The sequence below is a fragment of the Choloepus didactylus genome, chromosome 5, assembly GCF_015220235.1.
Source record: "Choloepus didactylus isolate mChoDid1 chromosome 5, mChoDid1.pri, whole genome shotgun sequence".
Classification (NCBI taxonomy): domain Eukaryota; kingdom Metazoa; phylum Chordata; class Mammalia; order Pilosa; family Megalonychidae; genus Choloepus; species Choloepus didactylus.
The window spans coordinates 53,807,561-53,832,206 of record NC_051311.1 but is presented as its reverse complement, the minus strand read 5'-3'; the positions used below and the strand labels follow the sequence as shown (position 1 = coordinate 53,832,206).

Genomic DNA, 24,646 nt, shown 5'->3' with positions numbered 1-24,646 from the left:
CAAAATCATCTGCCCCTTCCTCAACCCACAGGCTACTCTCAAGGCCTTATACTTCTTGACAGTGTCTCCCTCCAGATACACTGACATCTTCCACACCAGAACAGGAAAGAGGAACATAAATTTATCTTTGATATCATAATTAAATGTTTAAGAATGTATTTCTGCAATGAGAGCACAGGTAGAAATACTGTCTTATAAAATATAAAACTGTATTGGCAGCATACGTGAGAAATGAAATTTATTATTATAAAGCCCTAATAAGCAGTTTCCATTTTGAACATCATTCTTTTTGATTATCATATCTGCTGTTTAATATATAACTGGTCCTACCAAAAAATTAAATTATGGCTCATGAATTCTAGAATATTTAAAAGTTCAGTAAGCATAGCTCCATAAATTGTTCCTTGTTTGCTCCCTAATGGATTTTTCCTTTTGGTTTCAGAAAAAATAAAACATAAACATATAGAATCAGTGATTTGGATTAAAGAATATCTTTCCTTTTTGTATAGCCCTCAGAGTATCCTCATTAGTTGTCGATATGCCAAATATATATTAATTATGTGCTATTTTTATCTGTGCTCCAGAATTTTAAATATTCATCATTTGAATATGTGACTTTGATTCTAGGTAATATAGAATTTCGTGTTCTTTAATGGTTTCACAATTGTTTGCTGCTTTAATCCTTTCATCCATCATCTTTCCTCCAAATTTTAAGCAGGAAAGTTATTTTTTCCCCACCACCCAATCCCTGTCCCCCTTTCTACTCCACCCATTGCCCAGCACTTGTCTACAACAGCAGCAAACATTAGATTTGAAGAACTTTCCCTGTATTTCTCTAGCTCTTAATACCTCATAGCACATTAATTTACTATTCTCGTGTATGTGGGTGAAGATCTGAAAATAATATTTTTCTCTTTTTTGTAGAATGAAAATAATTTTTGAAAGCCTTTCAAGAGAGAGTGCTGGTTATGCATTGCACTATTCTTTCTTGCTCTCGAGGAACGGAGCACCGTTAAAGAACCCCAGCTTGAGAAATGCTGCACTGGATGTTATCATTTGGCTTTGATGCAATTATTATAGGAGGACAAGCTTGGGCCAAAATTGTCTGGTAGTACTCACTCCTAAATGAATCAAAATATGCTTATATTAAAGTTTTAGGATTATCTGGTGCCGGAGCAGCGGGACACCAGAAAAAAAGGTTACCTGCTTCTTGTTCTTTGGATTTCAGATGAGCTGTTCTACAAATATTGTTTACTCTTATAGAAAAAGGTCTTTTTTTTTTCCTTCTTCTTCTCACTGCCCGTGTGCTCTGAGCTTCTGCCAGCCTGCTTTGATTTCCCTGTAGGCTCCCGGGGGTTTTGCATCAAGTGCGAAGCTGACTGGAGTCGCTGGAAGTGTGTGAAATGTCTCCACCGTCAGCTCTTGTTACCAAGACAGCAATGCTTCACATCCTTGTAAACCACCAGAGTCGCTGTGAATCTCACAGGGGAGAGGAGACCGTGAATCTAGGCCAGTGCCTGGCGGCGGAGGGAGGCTGCGGGTACAGTGTGGCTCACTGCACGCATTGCACTGTTCTTTCTTGCTCTCGAGGAAGGGAGCACCGTTAAAGAACCCCAGCTTGAGAAATGCTGCACTGGATGTTATCATTTGGCTTTGATGCAATTATTATACGAAGACAAGCTTGGGCCAAAATTGTCTGGCAGTACTCACTCCTAAATGAATCAAAATATGCTTATATTAAAGTTTTAGGATTATCATTGAAATAAACCCAAAAAGATGTTCAATTTCTTTCAGAATACCCAAAGAGATCCCTCAGGGAGCACTCAGTTCAGAAGCACTAGTATAATAGAGAAGAATTCTGGAAGCACATTTATCCAGGTTGGGTGACCTTGTATAAGTTGCAATCTTGGTATCTTTGTTTGTAAAATATGAATAAATTTCCTCTGGGCTACTGTGAGGATTGAGACAATGCATGCTAAGGGTTTAGCCTAATGCCTATATATCATAAGTACTCAATTAATAGGAAGTATTTTTACCATGCTGAATAAATGCTGAGGACAATAGCTAAGCTTACAAAACAAAGCAGAAATTCTCTATCCAAAAGAACTTAGAAGGGAGAAAGACAAAAGCTTCAGGAGGAAAAAAAGCAGGTCCCTCAACCCAGTAACTAATTAGTGTGAGCACTGTTCTATTATGCAGCCTTTGTTAATACTAATTATTACATAGATGCTATGTGTGTGCACAGCTAATGAGCCTCCGAACATGGAATCTGCCAAGGGAGATGAAAGCTGAAAGCAGACACATGGTGTGAAGTAAACTCTACAAATATTTATAGTTCTTAGTTCTCACATCTGTCCAGGCAATTAGGACCAAAAATTCTTTAATGAGGATGGGAGTAAAATACCTAGATGATGACTCTTCCAGGTGAGTGTATTGTGCTTTAACAAGGATCTGTGTGCACATTTTTGAGGCCAATGAATGAATGAAATGTCCCAGTGAGGCAGAGCAGGACAATTGAATGGGATGCATCATTCATTCATTCATCCATTCAAGCCAGTAATGTTCCTGGAGTTCCCATCATGGACTAGGGACTGAGAGATGCAGCAATGTACAAAGGGCAACAAGAGGCAGCTCCTGTCCTCAGGAGGGTCAGTACTGAGATGCAAATGTGCAGTCAGCAGGCCTACTCCTGACTTAATAGAGGAGCCCCTCTCACGGAGGGCAGTGCCTAAGGCTTGGGAAGGGAAGTCTGGTGAGTTTTAACACTGATCTCCTTTCTGGTCTTTGAACATTGGTGTCTGGGACTGGGAACTCCCCCTCTTCTCTCTTTAGAACACTAGCATGACTAGCTCCTCCTCTGTCTCCAAGACCTAGTTCAAAGTTTACCTTTCTCAAAGAGGCTTTCCTTGGTTAATCTCTCTAACCTAGGCCTTTCTGGTCATTCTACCACGTGACATGGCTCAATTTAGTTTTCAAGGTTACTCCTTCCAATCTGTAATTATCATTTCAGTTTTTATTATCTATTTCTTTTTGTCTTCATTGTCTACCCACCACCCCCACTAGAACATGGTAGGAGGGAAGGAAACTTCTTTGACTTTTTCTCTATTTCTATATCACTAGCACTGAAATTGTTGCCTGCCCCACTGCAGGCTCTTAATTGATTTGATAAGTAAAGAATGATTCAGAAACGATGCCAACGGACCCTAAGCTTCTCTCTTTAATTGCATGTTTCACTCTGCTTGGTACATTGTGATATATCCCCCCCCCCCCCCGGCTCCCCTACTGCTCTATAGGTTCACTGAGGTCACTAACGTATCCCTGGTGCTAACTCTACCACACAGCACTTGCTTAAAAATAGTTGCTGAATGAACATGCTAGTTTTATGGAATGAGCAGAATTGTATGAAGTATAGAAGATGGAAAACAGTTCTAGGTCAAAAGAACCATAGGTTCAGAGAAATGGATGCAGAAGAAATCATGGCCCAGTTGTCCAACTCCCAGAATCCGGTAAGCCTGGGCGGGAGCTGTGGCTGGAGGAAGAGCCAGGCCAGGATGACGCGTAGATGTCCCGCTGAGGATCAGGGTCTGATTCTGCTTGCTCTGAAGCCATGATAAAGGAAGATTTTAAGAAGAAGAAATGGGTCCAATTAATATTACCCTTCTCAGATGAGAATCTTAGGTATCTGCATTGAATAGATCCACGGGAAGGAGCTGTGCACACTGCGTGAGATCTACAGGCAGACTGCCTTGCGTTTCAGTCCTATTCAGCTCTGCAACCTTAGGCTAGGTATTGCACTTTCCAAGTCTGTGTCCTCACATGTAAAATTGGGGATAATAATAGTAACTATTTCACAGAGCTTTTGTGAAAATTAAGTGACACAATGTGTGAGCAGTGTACTAGACTACACTCAGAACGTACTAAGATCTCAATAAATATTAACCATGATTTTTATTGTTGTAATCCCATAATTCTCCTTTTGCCTGAAATGGTGCTGAGGGACGCACTCATCTCAAAAAATTCATTTGGAAGACAGGAAATAGTTTTAAAAATGCAGATTATTTACTGTGCATTTTTACACATATTACTTCAATTAATTCAGTTCATCTGTATAACACTACAATGAGGTATTTATTGTAGACTCTAATTTACAGAAAATAAAATAGAGTCCTAATAGAAAAGGGGTGGAATTACATCTTCTCACTTCAATTATAGCATCATAATTGGAAAATAAAATATGGATGTTGAAAGATATTTCCATAAGCAGAATAAAATAGAAACCAAAAAAAAAAAAAAAGCCCTTGAGACCAAAATGAATAAAAGGGCTTTTCTCTGATCAAGAATAGCAAAATTCCCAGAAGGCACCCCGTGCTGCCTCTTTTGGGTCAGATGCAAGGGTAGCAATCTCAACCTCGCCACGGGGACTCCAGCGGGAGGGAGGCAGTCCTGGGCTGGCCTGCAGTGGGATCCTGCCCCTTCACCTCTCTCAACACAGTTAAAAGTCTGTCAGCCTAGCAAAGCCCATTTATACAGTGCTGCCATGCTCACTCCTAAGGGATGTCAGAGCCCAGAAAATAGAAGGAAATGTTGGGGAACTTCTTTTATCTTTTAAAAGAACTAACAAAAGAATCCACTTAGCAGGGAAAGAATTGAGAATGCTGGGAATATCACTTTACTGACCCCTTTTTCCCTTTTAATAATCATCTGCCAGTGCCGTGTCCTGAACACAGCTGAGGAGAGGCATTGCCTTGCTCTTAAACAGTCGCCTTTCTTTTGATCTTTAAAGATGAATTGTCAAACCTAAGAGAGGGCTAGGCAACTGTCCAAAAAAAGACTAGCGAAATGGCAAGATTTTTTGAAATAGCTGGGAAGTCATAAAAGGAATTAGGGTTATCCAGAGCAGCAAATTTAACAACGATCTGGTAACAGCAGAGTGTGAATTGGTGTACAGGATAGAAAGAGGGATTAACACTCATTTTCTGAACCACCTGAAACACAGACATTCAACCATGTGCTCCCCATCTTTCCTACTCCCAGAAACCCAAGAATTCCCTTCTGCCAGACAACCTAGAAGGCCGACAGGAACCCCCTGCTGGCCTGTAAGTATCAGAAAGAGCTTCACAATACACCTTATTTATACATCCTACTAAAAAGCAGCAACTGGGGTGACATCATTGAAATGGTGACAAAAACAGCTACTGAAAACTCTCCAGAGATTCAACGAAAAAAAAAAAGGGTCAATGCTGAATTGTTTCAAACTCTGGAGGAAGATATAGACCGGAGAAGGACCCTGTAGATGCCAAATTGAAGAAAGATAAGAAGTATCAGTCATCATTTTTTTTCTCTCTCTCTTTCTTTTTTCTTTTTTCATCTCTCCCTCTTTTTTTTGTGGAGAAAATGGAAATGTCCTCATATAGACAGTGGTGGTGAATGTATAACTATGTGATTATACAGGGGACCATTGATTGTCTACTTAGGAGGGAATGTATGGTGTGTGAATAAAACCATCTAAAAATAAACAGAGGAATACAAGTGCTGGAGAAAATGTGGAGAGAGAGATGTACCTAATCATTGCTGGTGGAAAAAGTAGAATGGTGCAGACCATCTGGAGGGCAGTGTGGTGGTTCCACAGGAAGCTAAGCATTGGGTTGCCATATGGTCCTGAAACTCGGTTATTGGGTATATACTTGGAAGTACTGAAAAAAGGGACATTTGCACAGTGGGATATATGGTGTCAGTATTCACGATTTGCAGTGGGTGGAGGTAGCATAAGGGTACATCAACTGATGAACAGAGTGGCAAACTGTGATACATACAATGGAATATTGAGCTGCTACAAGAAGGAGTGAATTTGTGAGGTATGCAACTAGATGAATGGACATTGAGGACAGTATGTTGAGTGAAATAAATCAGAAATGAAAAGAAAAACATTATAATGCCTCACTAATATGGACTAACTATAATGTGCAAACTCTTGAGAATTGAATCTGAGAGCATAGGTTATCATGGAAAGGTATTGTAAAGGTTCCTAGATTGTAAGCTCTTACAGCAGTTACATCTATTCCTGAGTTGAAATGGCTGTTTCTAAATTCTGAGATGCTGAGCTCTTTGTGTATAACCTGCTTGGTCCCTGGAACTTTGGGTATCTGTGTAACACCTGAGATTTGGAGCCAGAGACTGGCAGCTTTGAATGTCAGCATTACCCCATACAGCAAATGTTAAAGAGTCTGAAAAAGATATCAGACTTCCATTAAAGATATGAACAAAATGGACTTGGTTAGAACTAAGGTAAATCAGATTAAAGGGTAAAAGATGATATTGACGGTGTTTTAAAACTTCAACTTCTGTGTGAGGCCAAAGGAAGAGGTGTTTATTAGGTGCAAAATCTATATTTTTTGTAGCACACTATATAATTTAACTTGTATGATCAGTTTATTCAAACACCATAATTACATGGAACTTTGAATAGGGAGTGAAATCTCATGGGTTTGTACAGGTTAGTGTGAAGCCCCGATATATCCCAGAGTAATTTGGGCAGAGAATAAAAACATATTTGCAAAGCCTCCTTGAGGGACTGGGGTAAAATGTGAAAATATTAAACTTCTCCACCTGGGGAATTACTGATATTCTCACAAGCAGTGGGGGCCACCAATTTAGAAGGCCGAAGCGCTCAATCTTGGGGCTTGCCCTCATGAAGCTTGTTACTGCAAAGGAGAGGCTAAGCCTACTTATAATTATGCCTAAGAGTTACCCCCAGAGAACCTCTTTTGTTGCTCAGATGTGGCCTCTCTCTCTCTAAGCCAACTCATAAACCTACTGCCCTCCCCGCTATGAGGGACATGACTCCCAGAGGGGTAAATCTCCCTGGCAAGGTGGGACATGACTTTTGGAGATGAGCTTGGCCCTGGCATTGTGATATTGAGAAAGCTTTCTTGTACCAAAAGGAGGAAGAGAAATGAAATTAAATAAAGTTTCAGTGGCTGAGAGATCTCAAATAGAGTCAAGAGGTCACTCTGGAGGGCATTCTTATGCATTATATAGATATCCCTTTTTCAGTTTTTAGTGTATTGGAATAGCTAGAAGGAAATACGTGAAACTGTTGAACTGCAACCCAGAGCCTTGATTCTTGAAGCCGATTTTAATAATTATATAGCTTACACTGTGTGACCGTGTGATTGTGCAAAACTTGTGGCTCCCACTCTCTTTATCCAGTGTATGGACAGATGAGTAGAAAAATTAGGACAAAAGGTAAATGAATAATAGGGAGGGATGGGGGTATGGGATGTTTTGGGTGTTCTTTTCTACTTTAATTTTTATTCTTATTCTTTTTTTCAGTGATAATGGAAATGTTCAAAAATTGATTGTGGTGAATTCACAACTATATAATGGTACTGTAAACAACTGATTGTACACTGTGGATGACTGTATGGTTTGTGAATGTCTCAATAAAATTGAATTTTAATAAAAAGCAACAACTAATAATTTCTATGTGAATAATGACCCAAGATCCTAGAATGTTCCTAGATGATCATTAGGCAGTATGATCTGTGGCCCCTAGGAAGATCTCAGCTCATGTCAGAGCCTCCCAGACAAGCCTCAGCCTCAGCGTGGACTCTGCATTCCAGTGATAAATACCTGACTCTCCAGGGCTGCACCTGCTCACACAGATAGGGCCACCTGTAGGACAAAAGTTTCCCCACAGATGGGTCCATCCTGGCAGTCCTGCTGGACTTGGCCATCTTCTAATTCCACAGCGAGCCCATTCTCCAAAGGGACCACCAAGAAACACTTGTGGATTGGAGAAGAGTTATTTTCCTTCTAAAGAATTCTTTGCTGTCAGCATAGACTGAACCTTGTTTCCAACTTTCTACCCTCATTAGCAGTTCAATTAGCCTCACAGATTTTTCTAAAATCTAAATCTAAATTCTAAATCTAAAAGTTTGGAATTGACCCAGAAAAAAATTACTGGTTGCTTCAAAGAGGAAAGACTTAACTCTATAGTGGGGTATTACATGGTCCCGATATAGGATTACTATCAATAATTTTTTCTCCAATTAGTGGAATCAATGCCTCATCTAACTCACTGGGAGGGAGGCTGAGATCTACTGATATATTCCAACACACTCCAATATTCCTAAAACGAAACTGTGGGAGATACTGTAGATTAGCTAGATAAATACCAATTCAAGCCCCTTTCAGCTTCTCTTATTGTGTTAGATACTTCCCAGACTCCCTTGTGGCAGGATTTTATATGTGACCTAGTTTTCATCAAGCAGACACACATAAATGAGACATGGAGGTATAAGTGAGCAACCAGAGGTAACAGCCACATTTGGGAAGACAATATTCTGGAGGAAGATGTGACTGTTTGGGGGAGGGCAGCTATAGTGGAGTTTCTAGTGTCTGAATCTTAGCCTTGCATGTACTGGGCAGTGGGTAATTTCAGGAGAAGGGTTCTGCTAGACCAGTCATGCATGGTATGATTAGACATTTCTCATGGATCTGATGTCTTTGGCTGCATTATTTTTCCTGGCTATGCAACATCAGAACCAGATTCTCGGTCTCTCCTGGAGACTCTATAAGCTACAGAACACCCTTGAATAAACCCTTTTCTGCTTAAGCTAGCTAGAGTGGATCTTGCTACATCTAAGCACTCTGACAGAAATAGGGTATTAATTTCCTTTCCTGGGAAATTAAAATCTCAAATGCCCAATGTTCGCCTATTTATCCTCTCTAGACTCTAGCAGCAATTAAGCAAATTCCCAGTTGCAACCTTTCAACCAAGCAATGGTCCTTCCCCAAGTCAATCCTGCCCAACCCCCAGGAAAACTGCATTCCAATTATGCATCCACCAATGCGTGTGTCTACCTATGTATATTTTCCAATCTACATAAGAATATCAATGTTCTCTCTTCTTCTAGGTGTATAACGTAGAAGTGGATGATTAAAAGTTCTTCTCAGATTAAGTGAGAATAAATACAAGGAAATCCTGAGGTAAGGGTTTCCAATTTGGTACACAGTATCATTGAAAGTGGGGACTGAGGTTACAGTGCAGTTTGCACAACACTGACAGAGTAATAGAAAGGACCACTTCTATACTCCAAGAGGTATTGCTGTTAGGCTGGCATATGATGAATGTTAAGGTAAATTTTAACTAAAATAAGTGGGATATTTAGTAATTTTCCAGGGTCTAGATGACAATTCTAGATATTAAGCCCCCAAAGCAAATCTTTTAACCTTTTAATCCTATTGCTAGTAATCAAGTCACAAGGATATTTTTTAGCTTTCCCTTAAATTTAATGCTGGGTTGGGCACAGCCTGACCAAAATTTATCTATCTGCTGCATTCTAAAACTTAAAAAGTATGTTGTTTTTTACAGTGAAAATCATTAAGATTTGCATATTAACCCACTACCATCTCCCACAACAAAAGAGCCCAGTAAACCAAGGAAAAGAATTTCCTGAAGAAAAACAAAACAAAACAGAGACTGGTCATGTATTTGAAGAGAAGGATACAACAGAAGGAAACATTTTCTGGTTATGAGCTCAGTGACCAAGTTATATAAAATAATCAAACTTAAGTATTCAGCAAAATGCCAATTTTCCTCAAGAGCACAATACACTATGCTGTCATTTTGGAAAGTCTGACAGCTATGAAAAGTTACTTTCCTATTTTTACCCAAGTTTGAAAAAAAGGCAGAAAAATGAAGTCGAAAGAGAACAAAACCTGGAACTAATTCTGCTACTAAATAACAGGATGGGTTTGGATATCTCTGGTTTTCTCTGCCCTCATTTGTCATATGAGGGTTAGATCAGGGGATAGAGGGAACCCAGAAGGTCTACAATTTAAGCATTCTATACACAGACTTTATCTAATATGGCTAGAGTTTCATGAGTTTATAACATCCAGTGGTAGCATCATGCAACTGAAAAAGAAGAGGAGCTTTCGTGTTGGTCTGACTTTGAATTTGAATCCTGGCTTCACCACTTACAAGTTGCAAGACCTTGGGCAACTTGTTCAACCTCTATGAGCCTACAACTTTTCATATATGGAGTGGGATAAATAAAATCTACTTCATGGAACTGCCTTGAAGCATAAATTAAATGATGAGGTTTTCCTATCACAGTGCCAAATTCAAAATTAGGCCTTTCCTATATATGAATTCCCTACCTCTCTCTACCCTCTTCATATATGGAATTACAATAGGAGAAAGCATTGACCACTTATGCTTTCCTAAAAAGAAGAAAATAATATAAAATTGTGTAACTTCAAGAAAAGTTGAATTAAATGACTTGTTTACTGCAGGACCCAAACTGCTGGGCACAAAGAGAAAAGAGGGTTTAGTGTACACCTTTTCCCTTTAACATTCATTCATTATACAAATATTTATTCAGCAACTACTACATGCCAGGCCTTGTTCTAGAACAAGAGATGCAATACAGAACAAAGTGGGTCAGGTCCCTGTTCTCCCAAAATTTATATTCTCATGGATGTTTTCCTGAAGAGTTTTAGAAATAATGTAGAAAATGTCTTCTCCCATTTAATAATCATCTTGCATGTAAGCATTGTGCTCTACAAATCTCACTTTTGTGTGACGCACAAAGAGGAGATTGCATTTTAATGTCTTACAAAATGCATAACTAGTATTTTTATGAAATACAGAGCTCACTCAGTACAATCCCATTTTTAATTAATTGCATATCTTACTTTATTGATATGCATAAAATAAAAGAATGTTTGCTCACCTGAAATAGTTTTCAAGCTGAAAGCCAGAATAAAACATTTAACTTTCATTACATCTTACTAAATGGGCAGATTTATAAAGGTGAAATATACACCAGTCTAACTAAAAGAGAGCCCTCACAAAATATATTTACCAAATACCTGGAGGGGTCTTTCTTAACCATTTCCTCCTTTGTCCTATTTATTCCAAGCTTTTCAGAGGGGAACAAGGAGAGGGAGGGGCGTGGGGTAGGAGGAGAGGGAACCTGTGGTGTCTCTGTCAACGTATTTCACAAAGGAGCAGTAGTTCTCAATTCTGGCTGCAAATTAAAGCCATCTAGGGAGCCTTTTAATTTTTAAAACTACTGATACTAATTTAATTGATTTGGGTTATGCCTGGGAACTGGAATTTTTATGAGTTGCTCAGAAAATTCTAATATGCAGCCAAGGTTGGGAACCAGTGTGCTAGAGCATGGGAACTCCTTAACTGCTTTTCCTTTCCATTCTGTGTTTATGCTGAGTGTTTTGGCATGCTAGCTGGGCTAAAAGTAAATTAATTTGAAGACTCTATCTCTGAGTTCTTCCATTTCTGGAAGTGTTTTACTTACTAGATATGGCTACTAATTTTGATTAGACACTTGGTTGTCTCTGGACAAATGACATTTGTAAATTTGGTACAAGCACTTACAGTACTCATCCCAGCACATCCTTCATGCCTTCTAAATGCACATTACAACAAATGGAAGTTTCCAAGGTCTGAAAGTGATAGATAGAATCCTAGGATTGCTCATGTGCAGGTCCAGGCTACACCTAGCCATTCTTAGGTTGGAAGCTACCATTCCCACAACAACTCCATCAGAGGCTGGCTGATGAGTCAGGCCAATGATATAAGGCCTTTTTAACAACTAGCAGCAAACGAGCCAATCCTCCCATTTCTAGGTATTTTTCCCCCTTATTTTCATTTATTAAGGTTTTAATGGTCATTTTTCTTTTCTTCTCCTTGTAATTAATGTAGTCAGTATGAACTTTCAGATCAAGTATAGAGCTCAAAGATAAGCAGAGGCTAAGAGGGTATTTAAATTTAGAATCCACTGAGGCCCATCAAATAAAATAGTTTAATACCTCCTTATCTTCCCTAAGCTGGGATTTGGTATGAAACCATGGTCATGATATTTATTTTTTATTTATTTTCTCTCCCATAGAAAGATAGCTCTACGTAATTAAAAAATTCTCTGATGAATGTAGTTAGCAAAATAATCCAACTTCAACTGAAAATAGAAGAAATACAGAAACTATCAAATATGCAGTGGAGAAAAGAATAATGTAAGATAATGTACCCAATTTTATGAAAACTATCTGGAATAATCTGGGAGAGCCTTGATTTAAAATTTTTTGTCTCATAATTCTCAAATCCATATTAGTCAGGATGTAAGTCCTGTTTTAGGGTTTGGAAAATATAGTCATCATATAAAAGCTGCCTTAGTTGGCCTGTTTTGCTGTTATTTATCTGTATTAGGAGAATGTATAATCTGTCCATCTGTGCAGAGGTCTTCAATGTGAACTCATCTATAACCTGCTGAAAAGCACTTGTGTGGTGCTCAAAATCCCTTTCTTAAGACAATTTACTTAAGTTTCCTTTTTGAAAATTTAGGTTTCCACATATGAAGAGCCAGTCTGAGTCAATCAGTCTATTTATATTAACATTGTGCTGTGAGAGCAGAGACCCACCTGGAGGTTTGGGCTTGGTCAGTTTCCCACAGGGCTTGGAGATGGTGACCGTCTTCTGGCAGTCAGCGTTGTGCAGGGCTCGCTTCAGACTTCCGGTTCTGGTCTTCAAAGCAGTATTCAGGTCACATTCTCCCCAGGCCTGGAACTGGTATTTGCACTCCGCTAGAAGCAAGGAAGGACCAAAGAGAAATCTTTGAAAGATCCTACGGTAGGGCCATATTCCTACAGATACAGTTTTGTTTTTAACTTTTCATGTTGAGGTTATTGTATATTTACATGCAGATGTAAGAAATAATATAAAGAAATCCCTTATATACTTCACCCAGTTTCCATAATTGTGACATCTTCCATACCTATAGTATAATATCATGGCCAGGACATTTGCATTGACACTATCCATAGAACTTATTCAGATTTGACAAGTTTTACGTGCACTCATCCCTGTGTGTGTGTACTTAGTTCTTGTCAATTTTACCACATATGTAGATTTGTCTGATCACTACCACTGTTAAGAAGCAGAATCGTCCATCACAAGGATCCCTCATGTTACTGTTTTAGAGTCACAGACACCTCCCTCTCCAACTCCCCAGCTGAGCCCTGGTGACCACTAATCTGTTCCCCTTCTCTTTAATTTTGTCATTGTTTAGAATATTATATAAATGGAATCATACTGTATGCAGCATTTTGAGATTGTTTCTCTTTTTTCATTAAACATAATTCCTTTGTGATCCATCCAAGTTGTCATGTGTGTCAATAATGTGTTCCTTTTCATTGTTGAAGTGGTATCCCACAAAATAGATGTACCACAGTTTTGTTTACCCAGTCACCCACTGAAGGACATCTGAGTTTTCATTCCAGATCTAGGCTACTACAAATAAGTCTGCTATAAAAATTTGTGGGCAGGATTTTGTGTAAACATAAGTCTTCAAGTTTCTGGAATAAATGCCCAGAGTGCAACTGCTGGGTCATATGGTAAGCATAGGTTTAGTTTTGTAAGAAACTGCCGTTCACTTTTCCTGCATGGTTGTACCACTTCATATTCACACTGGCAATATATAAGAGCTCTAGTTTCTCTGCATTCTTTGCTGACATTTGGTGTTATCCCTGTTTTTTGTTTGTTTGTTTATATTGTTTTTTGCTTTAATTTTAGTCATTCTGATAGGTGTATAGTGTTATCTCATTGTGGTTTTAATTTGAATTTCCCTAATATCTAATACTTTTCATGTGCTTATTTTCCACCTGTATATCATTTTTGGTGAAATGTCTTTTCAGGTCTTTTGTCCAATTAGATTGTTAATTTTTTAAGAGAGAGTTTTGAGAGTTCGTCATGTATCCTAGATATAAGTCCTTTAAGAGACAATTTTTAAAAACTTTTTGCAGGTGTATCTCTAGGGTGTACAATATAAAATGTAAGGTGCAAGATATATCTGAACTTCACCAAGCCTTCAGAGAACTTATATCCCTCAGTAAAAGTGCCCTGAAAGTTACTGAGAGGGGAAAAGAGCTATGCACATGTACTCATACTCCTTCAATTGCTATAATACATTTCTACAGAACACAGGGAGGACATTTAGGACATCATGTCCTGCCATAGCTAAGAAAGATACAATGTTTCCAATACGGACAAAAGAGGTTACTTGAGGTTTCAACAGTGGGTTTAGTGTTGTAAATGTTGAGAGATTCTGTTTCATATAGGTGAATGAGGCCAGAATGAGACTGGCTATAGTCAGTAAGAGAAAAGTCTAAGAAAAGTGGCTATGACAAGTCCTGCTGGATTCAATAAGTAAATCTGTGAAACAGAGAGGAGAGAGAGGGGGACTCAAAGGAGAGAGAGGGCCTGAATGTTACAGAGGGAGAGGAAGACGTGGAGAAAGAGAAGAACAAATAAAAGAGGGAAGAAAATAAAAGAAACTGAGAAATTTAAGAATGAAAGAAAAGAGAGGTAAGATAGGTAAATGAACATTGTTAAGAGGGATCAAGGATATATTTCATGTCCCAGTAGGGTAAGACAGTGGTTTTCAATCAGGGGTGATTTTTGCCCCCCAGGGGATCGTTGACAATATCTGGAGATATCTCCTTGTCATCAATAGTGGAGGTGGCATGGGTGGCTATTGGAAGCTATTACTGGGTAAAGTCAGGGATGATGAGAAATATCCTAAAATTCACAGGACAGGCCCTCACAACAAAGAATGATCTGTCCTAAAATGCCAGTGTTGTGGAGGTTGAGAAACCCTAGGATTAGGCAAAATGTCTGGTCACCTTGTGTCTGGTAAAATAAACCTATTTAAAGCAAACAATAGACAATCTCAAAAGATATATGGTGGAAGAATTTTAAAATTGCCTCAGGGCAGGAGAATAAATCAATAGGACAATAGGATGGGACTTACCTCCAAATTGCTTCTTCCAATTGCAGGGGATCTTACATCTCTGGGTCTTCATGGTTTGTTTGCACTCAGATCCAGTCCGGGTACCCTCCCGGGTGCCCAGCCCACAGTCCCCACTGGTGGGCACGCACACACTCCACTGCCATTCCCCACAGTCAGATTTCTTCACTTTTTTTTCTGGAAGGAATAAAGGAGAAATAATCAGCTTCTAGAAAAGTCAGTGTGCCAGTTTGAATGTATTATGTCCCCCCAAATGCCATTATCTTTGATGTAATCTTGTGTGGGCAGAGGTATCAGTGTTGATTAGATTGTAATTCTTTGAGCGTTTCCACGGAGATGCGCCCCACCCAAGTATGGGATGACTCTGATTGGATAATTTCCATGGAGGTGTTACCCCACCCATTTAGGGTGGGTCCAAATTAAATCACTGGAGTCATATAAATGAAGAGGAGCTACAGAGGAACACTTTGAAGAATGCATAGAAGCTGAGAGAGTAGCTGCAAATGAGAGACAGTTTGAAGATGGCTGCTGAAGGCAGACTCTTGCTCCAGAGAAGCTAAGAGAGGACAAACACCCCAAGAGCAACTAAGAGTGACATTTTTAAGGAACTGCAGCCTAGAGAGGAATGTCCTGGGTGAAAGCCATTTTGAAACCAGAACTTTGGAGCAGACGGCAGCCACGTGCCTTCCCAGCTCACAGAGTTTTTCTGGATACCATTGGCCATCCTCCAGCGAAGGTACCTGACTGCTGATGTGTTACCTTGGACACTTTATGGCCTTAAGACTGTAACTGTTTAACCAAATAAATCCCCTTTTATAAAAGCCAATCCATCTCTGGTGTTTTGCATTCCGGCAGCATTAGCAAACTAGAATACTCGGTAACTCCTAAATGTAACCAAGTTCATCCTGAACACATTAGTTGCAGGGTCTTTGCTTTTACCTCTACTTTCAGTGCCCAGTAAATATTAAGAACTTGATGGGTATCAGCTGAAAGATAAAATCAATGAATAACCAAGAGAAAGGAGGAAGAAATTAGAACTGATATTAATTTGACTTTTACTATGTGTTAGGGACTGTATTAAGTGATTTACCTACATCTCCTTTCAGAAGCAAAAATTTTTGTAAAAGAGATGGTCAAAAGCAGTTAAGTCTAGAATATGAGACAGTATTCTATTAGAAGTAGCAATTGCCAGATTAGCCCTTTCAATGTAAGTCAATGCACCCTTCTCTGTCTTGTAGATGAAATGGCATGAAAGAAATTCAGTTGATGATGCACATAGACAGACTCCCAGCTCCACAGCCTACTTCCTGAGTGACACTGGGAAGATGTTTTATCCTCTCTGAGGTTTGATTTTCTCCTTTGTAAATCTGAGATTAAAAACAATTCTTTGCATGGCTTTTTTTGAAGCAGAGAGGTAACATAAGCAAAGCACCTGATTCCTGGTCAATATTCCATACCTAATAGTTGCTAATGTGATCATTATCATGCTGAGCATCATCATCATCTATAGTCCAAGACTTACAATGGGGGAAAATGAGAGGGAATATTGAACATGTTCCTATAGTCCAAGACTTACAATGGGGGAAAATGAGAGGGAATATTGAACATGTTCCTATAAATATTTAGAAGGAAGGAAGAAAGAAAAGAAGGAATGAAAGGAGGGAGTGAGGGATAGAAGGAGGAAAGGGAGAAAGGAGGGAAGAGAAGAAAGGAGGAAGGAGGGAATGGAGGAAGGAAGGAAGGAAGGAAGGTAGAAAAACAATTAATTGAGCTAGATGGACATTAAGCAACAAAGCATCCTGCCTTCTGATTACCTGGTTTCTCTTTCTTTCCTGCTTCAGCAGTGTCCACAGCTGCCAAAATGAAAATGAATGCCAGTAAAGCAGCTGCAAATTTTCGACGCTGTTCCTGGTGCTGTTGGGACTGCATGCTAGGGATAAACAGAGAAACAGAAGAAAGTGGCATCAATCTAAGCCAAAGAGGAAGGCTCATTGAACTCCTTGGTCAAGGGCTCCACCTTCTACTTCTGGAATATTAGATCTCAGGAAGATTCATTTCAATTACCTTGGCCAGAATTTTATCTTTTTTTCTCCAACAGACACCGAAATAAGAGCTCTTGTGCAATGTCATGTATTCAGTTACAAAATGCAATACTTCTCCACATACAACATCACACAACCACTTGCTAAATATGACTCAGGAGTTGTGGAAGTAGAATAATTTTGATGACATGTCTGAGCAGACTCCTACACTAACTCTTACTGCAGCCATCTTCAAAACTCCTGATGATTCCTACAATTGGCCATGGTGTTGCAGTCCCCGTGGGTAGTGTGAATGGGCACAATAAACGGATTATCTACACATGTGTATGTTCACTACTTATCTTAAATGCATTGCTAATGACCAACATCTCTGACTTTTTTTATCATATGTCATGATCATTATTTTTATCATCGTATCACCATCATTCATTGATCAACCAAAGAGTGAAGCACAAAAGAGAATTGGAGATAGAACACCGGTGATAAATATCAAATTCACCTGTAAACTCACAAAAGCTGAAAATTCTCTAAATTCTCTAATATACTGAAGAGCCTTTGCATTCACTCCTAATCTGAAATGTTTCACATTTAATATGAACCCAAATCCCAATATAACACTAGAAAGACTCTCCTAAAACGTGAAGTCATTTGTTGCAGCCAAGAATGATGTGGTTTTCTTGCCAAAACACAACTGAAGCCTCAGTGCCAGCCCCAGGACTCACCCACTTCCCACACCCACACGAATCCACTGGCTGTGGCACCTTGCCCGGCAGTTAGTTAACTCCATCTGCTGTGTTGATGGTGTTTTATATTTCATATAAATATGTAAGTAATGACACATGGTCATTACCTCAAGGATTTTTTCCAGAAACAGTAATAGATTGCTTTAGATGTTTTCATACTCTCTTAAGTATGAGTAATAAAACCCTTGTGAAAGACAGTTATTCTCTCTGTCATACACATGGGACCGGGATCATTCTGTTCTGTAACCTGATTTTCTCATTCAAAAATATCTATGAAATGATATCCTTGTCATTGACTTTGTCTCCATTTCTGTGACATTGGAAATGCTGTCATTTGCCAAATAAAATTAATATTTTGGTCATTTTGTCCTTCCGTTGAATCACAAACCATGATTAGCTACTCACTATCTCCATCACTTCCTCTATTCTAGTACTGGATGCATTGTTCTCCCTCCTGACCTTGATTTATCCCTATACTCCATTGGAAGTCACACAGAAAAGTATCTCTTAATTCTGAGGCTTTCCCTGTGTCTTCCATTGGGCAGGAATAACACAAGAAGCCAGTCTAGACTTAGAATTTGACAATTCTTCTCAGAGTTGAGTGCCCTGGTGCAGCTAAACTACTATACTTTTTATCATATATTCAAAAATCTTTAAAAATAGCTAGGTATAAAATGAACCAAAGTGAAAGTCCTCTGCTGCCTTCCCCAAAGGCTGTCTGAGAACTTAATGTCATTATCCACTTTGATACTTTTCATTTGGATTTCCTTAAAGTGTATGTTAACTTTTCGATTTAGAACTCTTAAATTTTAATGTGTTTCTCTCCAAGTTCGAATTTGCTTTTACCTTTAACAAATTACCCATAAATACTCTGAAGTATTTAAATAGTTGTGAATTTTTACTCAACAAACCCACTGAGAAAGCACAGCACTTGAGAGAACTTTCTGATCAAGCAGAGAGTGGCTACTTTGGGTCTGGTTTGGTCCTTCAAAGCCTTATAACATAAATAGCAGGTAATGTATTCAGCCTCAGATCCTACTGATGAAACTTACTTTGCATAAATTTAAAGAACTCTACCCTCTGTAAATAACACAATAACACACACACACCCCACAGTTACTAATAGAAAGTTACTTCAAATTATTGGCTAGTTTTAATCTCAGAATTTCTAGTTTTACTTTGCTAAGATCTTACTTTCATAATTATTTACAAAAAGTTTTCTTTTGAATCAAGTTAAATTCACTTAACTTTATGGAAAATAATCCAGGCTGGCCAAAATTTCCTTAGCCATCTAAATTTTTGAGTCATAGAGAAGACTTCAAAACTAATTACCTTAACTGGAGTGTGAGCTGAGTGGAAGAGAACATGGGAGTTGAGGTTTAGTAGACTGGAAATGGGCCCTGCCTGCTTCTGATATTAATTAAGAACAATTCAGAATCTTAAGAAGTTGGTAAATGACGAGTTTCAACTCTAAAATGTTCTAAGGGAAAAGGCATACAAGTCCATGCGTACAGTGAGTCTCCTGTGTAAAATATGTGATCAGCAAAAGGTTGGAGTTCAGAATATCTTTCTCTTCCTCAGATTTTTCCTCTGCTTACTCCTGTTTTGCCCACCATGCTGCCTAAACTTATATTTTGATAGCTTAATTTTGATAGCTTAGATCACCTGGGTAGAAAAAATGAATGATGATTCCTTAAAAAGAGAAAATAAGGGGGGGATTAGAAACGGGATGATTAAGATTATTTAAAAATTCGAGTGTATCCAAACAATATCCAATTAGCCTGCTGGCCCCTCATAGTTTTAGTAAATATTTGTGTAATTAGTGTATATTAAATAGCGGTTCCCCTTGCTTGTGCTAATTGCACAGCTGATTGTTTATTTGTCCTAGCACCAAGCTAAGGTAAAAACTCTCACTATATACAGTTTTAACCCTGCCTGATTTCCAACAAACAGGTTACTAAATGAGTTTAGGAAGTAATTCAGATCATGTCATATTTCACACTGAGGAAAATAAAACAGCAGAAGGAGGCTTGTTAAGTTGACTCAGTTCTTCTGAATAATTTACCTATTTTTCACCTCTGTCTCTTTCTACTGCCATCTGTCTTTGTACTCGTCCTGATACATTTAATTTCACAGGGCTTAACAGTTGAGTTTAGACTACAAAGATACATGCTGATGTCTGGAAATTTTTGTTATGTGAATCACTAATAAATTTTGAGGCCAATAATCAAAGTAAATTAAAGTTAAAGAAACAAGCTCCTAGGGGAAATGTATTAATCTATGAAGTCCTATTCTTTTTTCTAGAGAAATAGCTGATCAGAAGAAGGTATCTTCCCTTTCCTTTAGCATTTTAATAAGATCTAGAGTTTTCAAGATGGTAATGGCTGGTGTAAACACAGGACCAGGATGCTGGCTAGCATCTCTCCCTCACTGACCTGTTTGGTAGGAATAATAAGGGTTTTGGAAGCAGAAGCTTCAGCTCAAACTTCAGCTCCCCCATTTATTTATGGAGGGATGTCCTTGGTCAAATCACTAAATCACAACCATTTGAACCTCTGTTTTGACATCTGCAAAATCAGAGTGATTATATCAACTGCCAGAGATGCTTGAAAGGTTCACAAGATCGAAATAACCCAGAATATTAAGAAATATATATACATTTTAGTTGCTAAAGTTTAGTTCATCCTATGCCCTTATTCCTAACTACAAAGAAGGGTTTCATTTTATTGAAAAACAACAAATGTTATACTTTGAGTTATCTAATGTTATACAAAAGCAAAAACAAAAGAAAATAGATAGAGACATATATTAATTAAGGCCAACTAAAGTCTTGTTCAGGTGACAAAATCATTCTGCCTTTTGACTTTTGGAAGATTAAACAAATGCAAGGACTTTCATCCCCAATATTTCCTTTCAGTTTGCTGAAGTCAACGGATCCCATGTCAAGAACTAGGAAACATGTTAGTGCAATTTAATCTGTATGAAATGAGAAAAACCATTTCATTTTGCAACTGTAAATGCACTTTGTGTGGTGAAACCATTCCACCTTTCTTTATATTTTAAGTGCCTAGGACTATGCTCCATTATATAATTGTTGTTCAGTAAAATGTTTGCTAGTGAAAAATATCACCAAAACATGGCATTAAATAGAGGAATAAATAGTCATGCTAAAATGTGTCTCACCCCTTTTTCGATGCCACGGAATATGCAATTCACTCTGAAGAAGTTGGGCTGAAAGCAAAAACCAGTATCTAAAGCAGTGTCATACATGCAAGAATAATCAATAAATGATTTGTGATGCTTCTGTATCACGTTACACAAAAATAGACCTTTCTAGACATTTTACTATCTAGTTTTCTAAATTCCCATGAAATAGTAATTTTTTACCTTTTATTGTAAAACAAAATACAAGATATAGAAAACCACACAAAGCAATTGTATAGCTTGGTGGCTTGTTACAAGAATTTTTTCAGTCATAAGAAGGTTTTCCATGTTCCCCATCTCTCCAAAAATAACTTGGATAGTAATTACTTTTTGCACTTCTTTAGAGTTTTATTCAAGTGTGCTTCCCTGTATTCTACAGACTTGCCAATTTTGTAAAACTTGATGTCTTTAAATTCCTTTTTAAAATGTACAGGATCACTATCCATCTTTTTCTTTTTCTTCCCCCAACCCCACAGAACTCAGGCCATTTAATCAGTAATATCTCACAGGCTGGATTTTGCTTGTTACAAATTCATGCTGCAATTCAACATTCCTTTCTTTTTCCTGCAAATCGGTAACTGAATGCAAAGGTTTATTCAGACCCTGGTACTGTCCTTCTGGGAAATGCAGTTTGGTTCTTTCATCAGGAGCCACATAATATTTGTTCTTTACTCTTTGGTGATGTTAACAGCCTTTAGTGCTCTATGCTTATTGATGGGGTTTTCAAAATAATGATATTCTAAGTCTATTCTTAATGTTTATTTATTACCTGGAATTATTTCATGAGAAGTTTTTTCTCGTGTTATCTTGTTTTCCAGTCTTATAGTTCATAAAGAAATGTGGGGTAAATTCTTGATTCTTTCCCTTTATTTATCTAAGTTTTAAGATAATGAATTTTTCCCTAACATAATTAGAATACAACCATTAATTTTTTTTTAACTATTATGAACTCATTGATGTATTCATATTTGATGGGTTTTAAGTCACTTCTTTTTATTGAAGCTCAAATTGTTCCATTGTTGGCAAATGTGAGCCTTGTCTAGTTGGCTCCTGAATTATTTTGACATGACTCTTGGCAACCTTGATAGTTTCTCTGCTATCTGGTGTGCCAAGATATCCCAGCTCTTTCTTACAAATTTCCTGCCCTAGACCTGTAATCTGCCATTCCTTTAAAAGACCTTGTTCATTTTAATGGGAAATGATATTTCAAGTCCAAAATCTGGGCATTAGAGATGCTCAACGTTACTGGGTTGGTCTCTAGTTCTGTCTTTTTCTGTGAGCAGAATTAGGAAAGGACAAAGAGAATAATGGAATTAAATACCATAAAATTAACCATTTAATTTATCCCACATTACATCAGTCAGGAAGTTACTCATTTGTTTAACAAACACACTTTTCGTTATATGCAAGGGCCCTATACCGGTTAGGATATATTATGCCCCCACCCCCCAAAGCCATGTTTTAATCCAATCTTGTGGGATATTTGAATTAGGTTGTTTCCATGGAGATGTGACTCACCCAATTGTAGGTGAAACATTTTGATTAAATGTTTCCATGGAGATTTGACCCCACCCATTCATGGTAGGTCTTGATTAGTTCATTGGAGTATTTAGTAGCCAACACAGACCCAAACACTTGCTGATGCTTAGAGATGCTTGGAGCTGCAGACAGAAGGATGTTTGGAGAACACCATTTTGATACAAAACTTCACGAGGAAAGGACCAGCAGACGCCAGCCACGTGCCTTCCCAGCTGACAAGAGGTGTTCTGGATGCCATCGGCCCTTCTTCAGTGAAGATATCCTCTTGTTTTTGCCTTAGTTTGGACACTTTTATGGCCTTGGAACCATAAATTTGTAACGTAATAAATCCCCCATATAAAAGCCAATCCATTGCTGGTATTTTGCATAACGGCAGCAACAGCAAACCGAAACAGGCCCATTTAAAGCAATTTACAGATACTGACTCATGTTCATGTTACTGATATTGTAATCATCATAAACAGTCTATTTATTTATTCAATAATTTAAAAACTATATATATAAAAGGTGCGTCCATTGTGAGATATATTTTTCTAGGCATTAGGGATAAGGAGTTGAACCAGATAAACAAGTTTGCTGACCCCATGATGCTTTAGTGAATTTAGTGAATTTAGTAAGTAACATGCAAACAAACAGACAAATAAATAAATTCTTAAGCAAGACAATTGCAGATTGTGGTAAATTTTATGAAAAAACTTAAAAAATGATGTGAAAATAAGGGTGATTTGAGGATGAATATTTAAGTAGAGTGGTTAGGGATGGCTTCTTCCAGTTGAGAAAGAGCCGGTTAAGTATGGTATCTATTATTGATATATATTTTACCACAGAGCCCCTAATTTTCACTTTTAATTCCCTAGTATTTTTCTCTTTGACAGTCATACTTTTGCCTCCAAGCTCTTATAATTATTCTAGAAATCAGTAACTAACCATCCACAACTGATTGACTTGTTCTCTCCACTCTATCCCAATCTCTGGATCCATTTAATTTTCTTCAGTTTGACCAACAATCAACACTCACTCACTCCTATTGGCTCATGAGTAGGCACAATTCAAACCTGAAATCTTACCAATTGATAACCTGCACTAATATCTATTGTCATATTTTTAAAAAAATAAATCAAATAAAATATAGTTTTAAGAAGTGTTTACCTATGCCAAGGTAAAATAATGACCACTGTTTATTTAATTTAAACATGATATTCCAGATTTCTCTTTTCTCATGTTTTCTGACTTGGTAATACAATAGGAAATCCATTCTGACTAAAAGCATACAGTCTTTTAACTTCTGTCCCCTATTAATCTTTACAAGGATATGTAGATTTCTTGAAAATTGTACAAGTTGAAATGCAACTCTGAATGCACAGAGCATGTAGGAATTAGAATGGAAAAATAAACAAATCAACCATAACAAGTATTCAATGGAAATAGATTTGGTTTTCCACTGTGATGTGAAGGTATGTTTATTCAATTATTTGGGGGTGTCAAATGAGTTCAAAAGTGACATGGGTTGTTTACACTATGCCCTTACTGTTTCCATTTATTGTCATCAAAAGTAACTGGAGATGGACTTTAAGAATTTTACAATTTTATAGTTTCCTCAATTCTTTTTGTGTTTATCTGCTGCAACTTGGAATAGAGAACAAGTAAGTGCTTTGAAATAAATTAGACCTGAGTTTGAATCCTCACTCTTTCTGGGTAATATGAAGCAGGATATTTAATTCCTCTGAAATTTAGTTTCCTTAGCTCTAGAAGTGGGGATAAAATCTGTTCGGCAATGTTTTGGGATTAGAGATTATGCATGAAAAACAAGCAACTCAGTACCTCCCACCTGGCAGAACCACAGTATCTTCTTTCAGTGTGCTTTCTTAATTTCTACTGTACCCCTTGGCCCCTTTGCTTTTAACTTTAATAAGACAACATATCAACATTTTGGATGGAATTTTCCTATAATAGAATGCAAAACACTGAATGTTCACTGGGCACAAATGCTAATTCAATCCTTTCCCTCACTAGATTATTGTCCTATCTTCTAACTCACCTTCCTGCTACTTTTTTTGTCTCCTTTGCAACTAAGGTATCTAGATTATCTCAAAATCTTTCTTTCTCATTGAACTCCTTTCCCTTATGTGCTCTCTCCTCTTGCCTCCAACTTATATATCTTTAGCCAGAAAGAAATGGTTTTAATTCCCCTAAACCAGAAAAGGTGTTTTCAATTAACTGGTCTTTTCCTGATGATGCCCCATGTCACTGGAGGTTTTTCTAATCCTCTCTACCCTGCAAACCCTTA

The 24,646-nt window shown here is 37.9% G+C and overlaps 1 protein-coding gene across 3 annotated transcripts in view; it reads right to left on the bottom strand.

Moving 5' to 3' along the window:
• PTN (pleiotrophin) overlaps positions 1-24,646 on the bottom strand; it is a 129,457-nt gene that overhangs the window by 13,917 nt on the left and 90,894 nt on the right. For all 3 annotated transcript variants that reach the window (XM_037836084.1, XM_037836083.1, XM_037836082.1), the window contains 3 exons: positions 16,646-16,761; positions 14,835-15,008; positions 12,448-12,609 (listed from right to left, as the gene is read on the bottom strand). In XM_037836084.1, the coding sequence (XP_037692012.1) occupies positions 12,448-12,609; positions 14,835-15,008; positions 16,646-16,760 (451 nt within the window). In that variant the 5' untranslated portion in view covers position 16,761. The remainder of the gene's footprint in view (positions 1-12,447; positions 12,610-14,834; positions 15,009-16,645; positions 16,762-24,646) is intronic.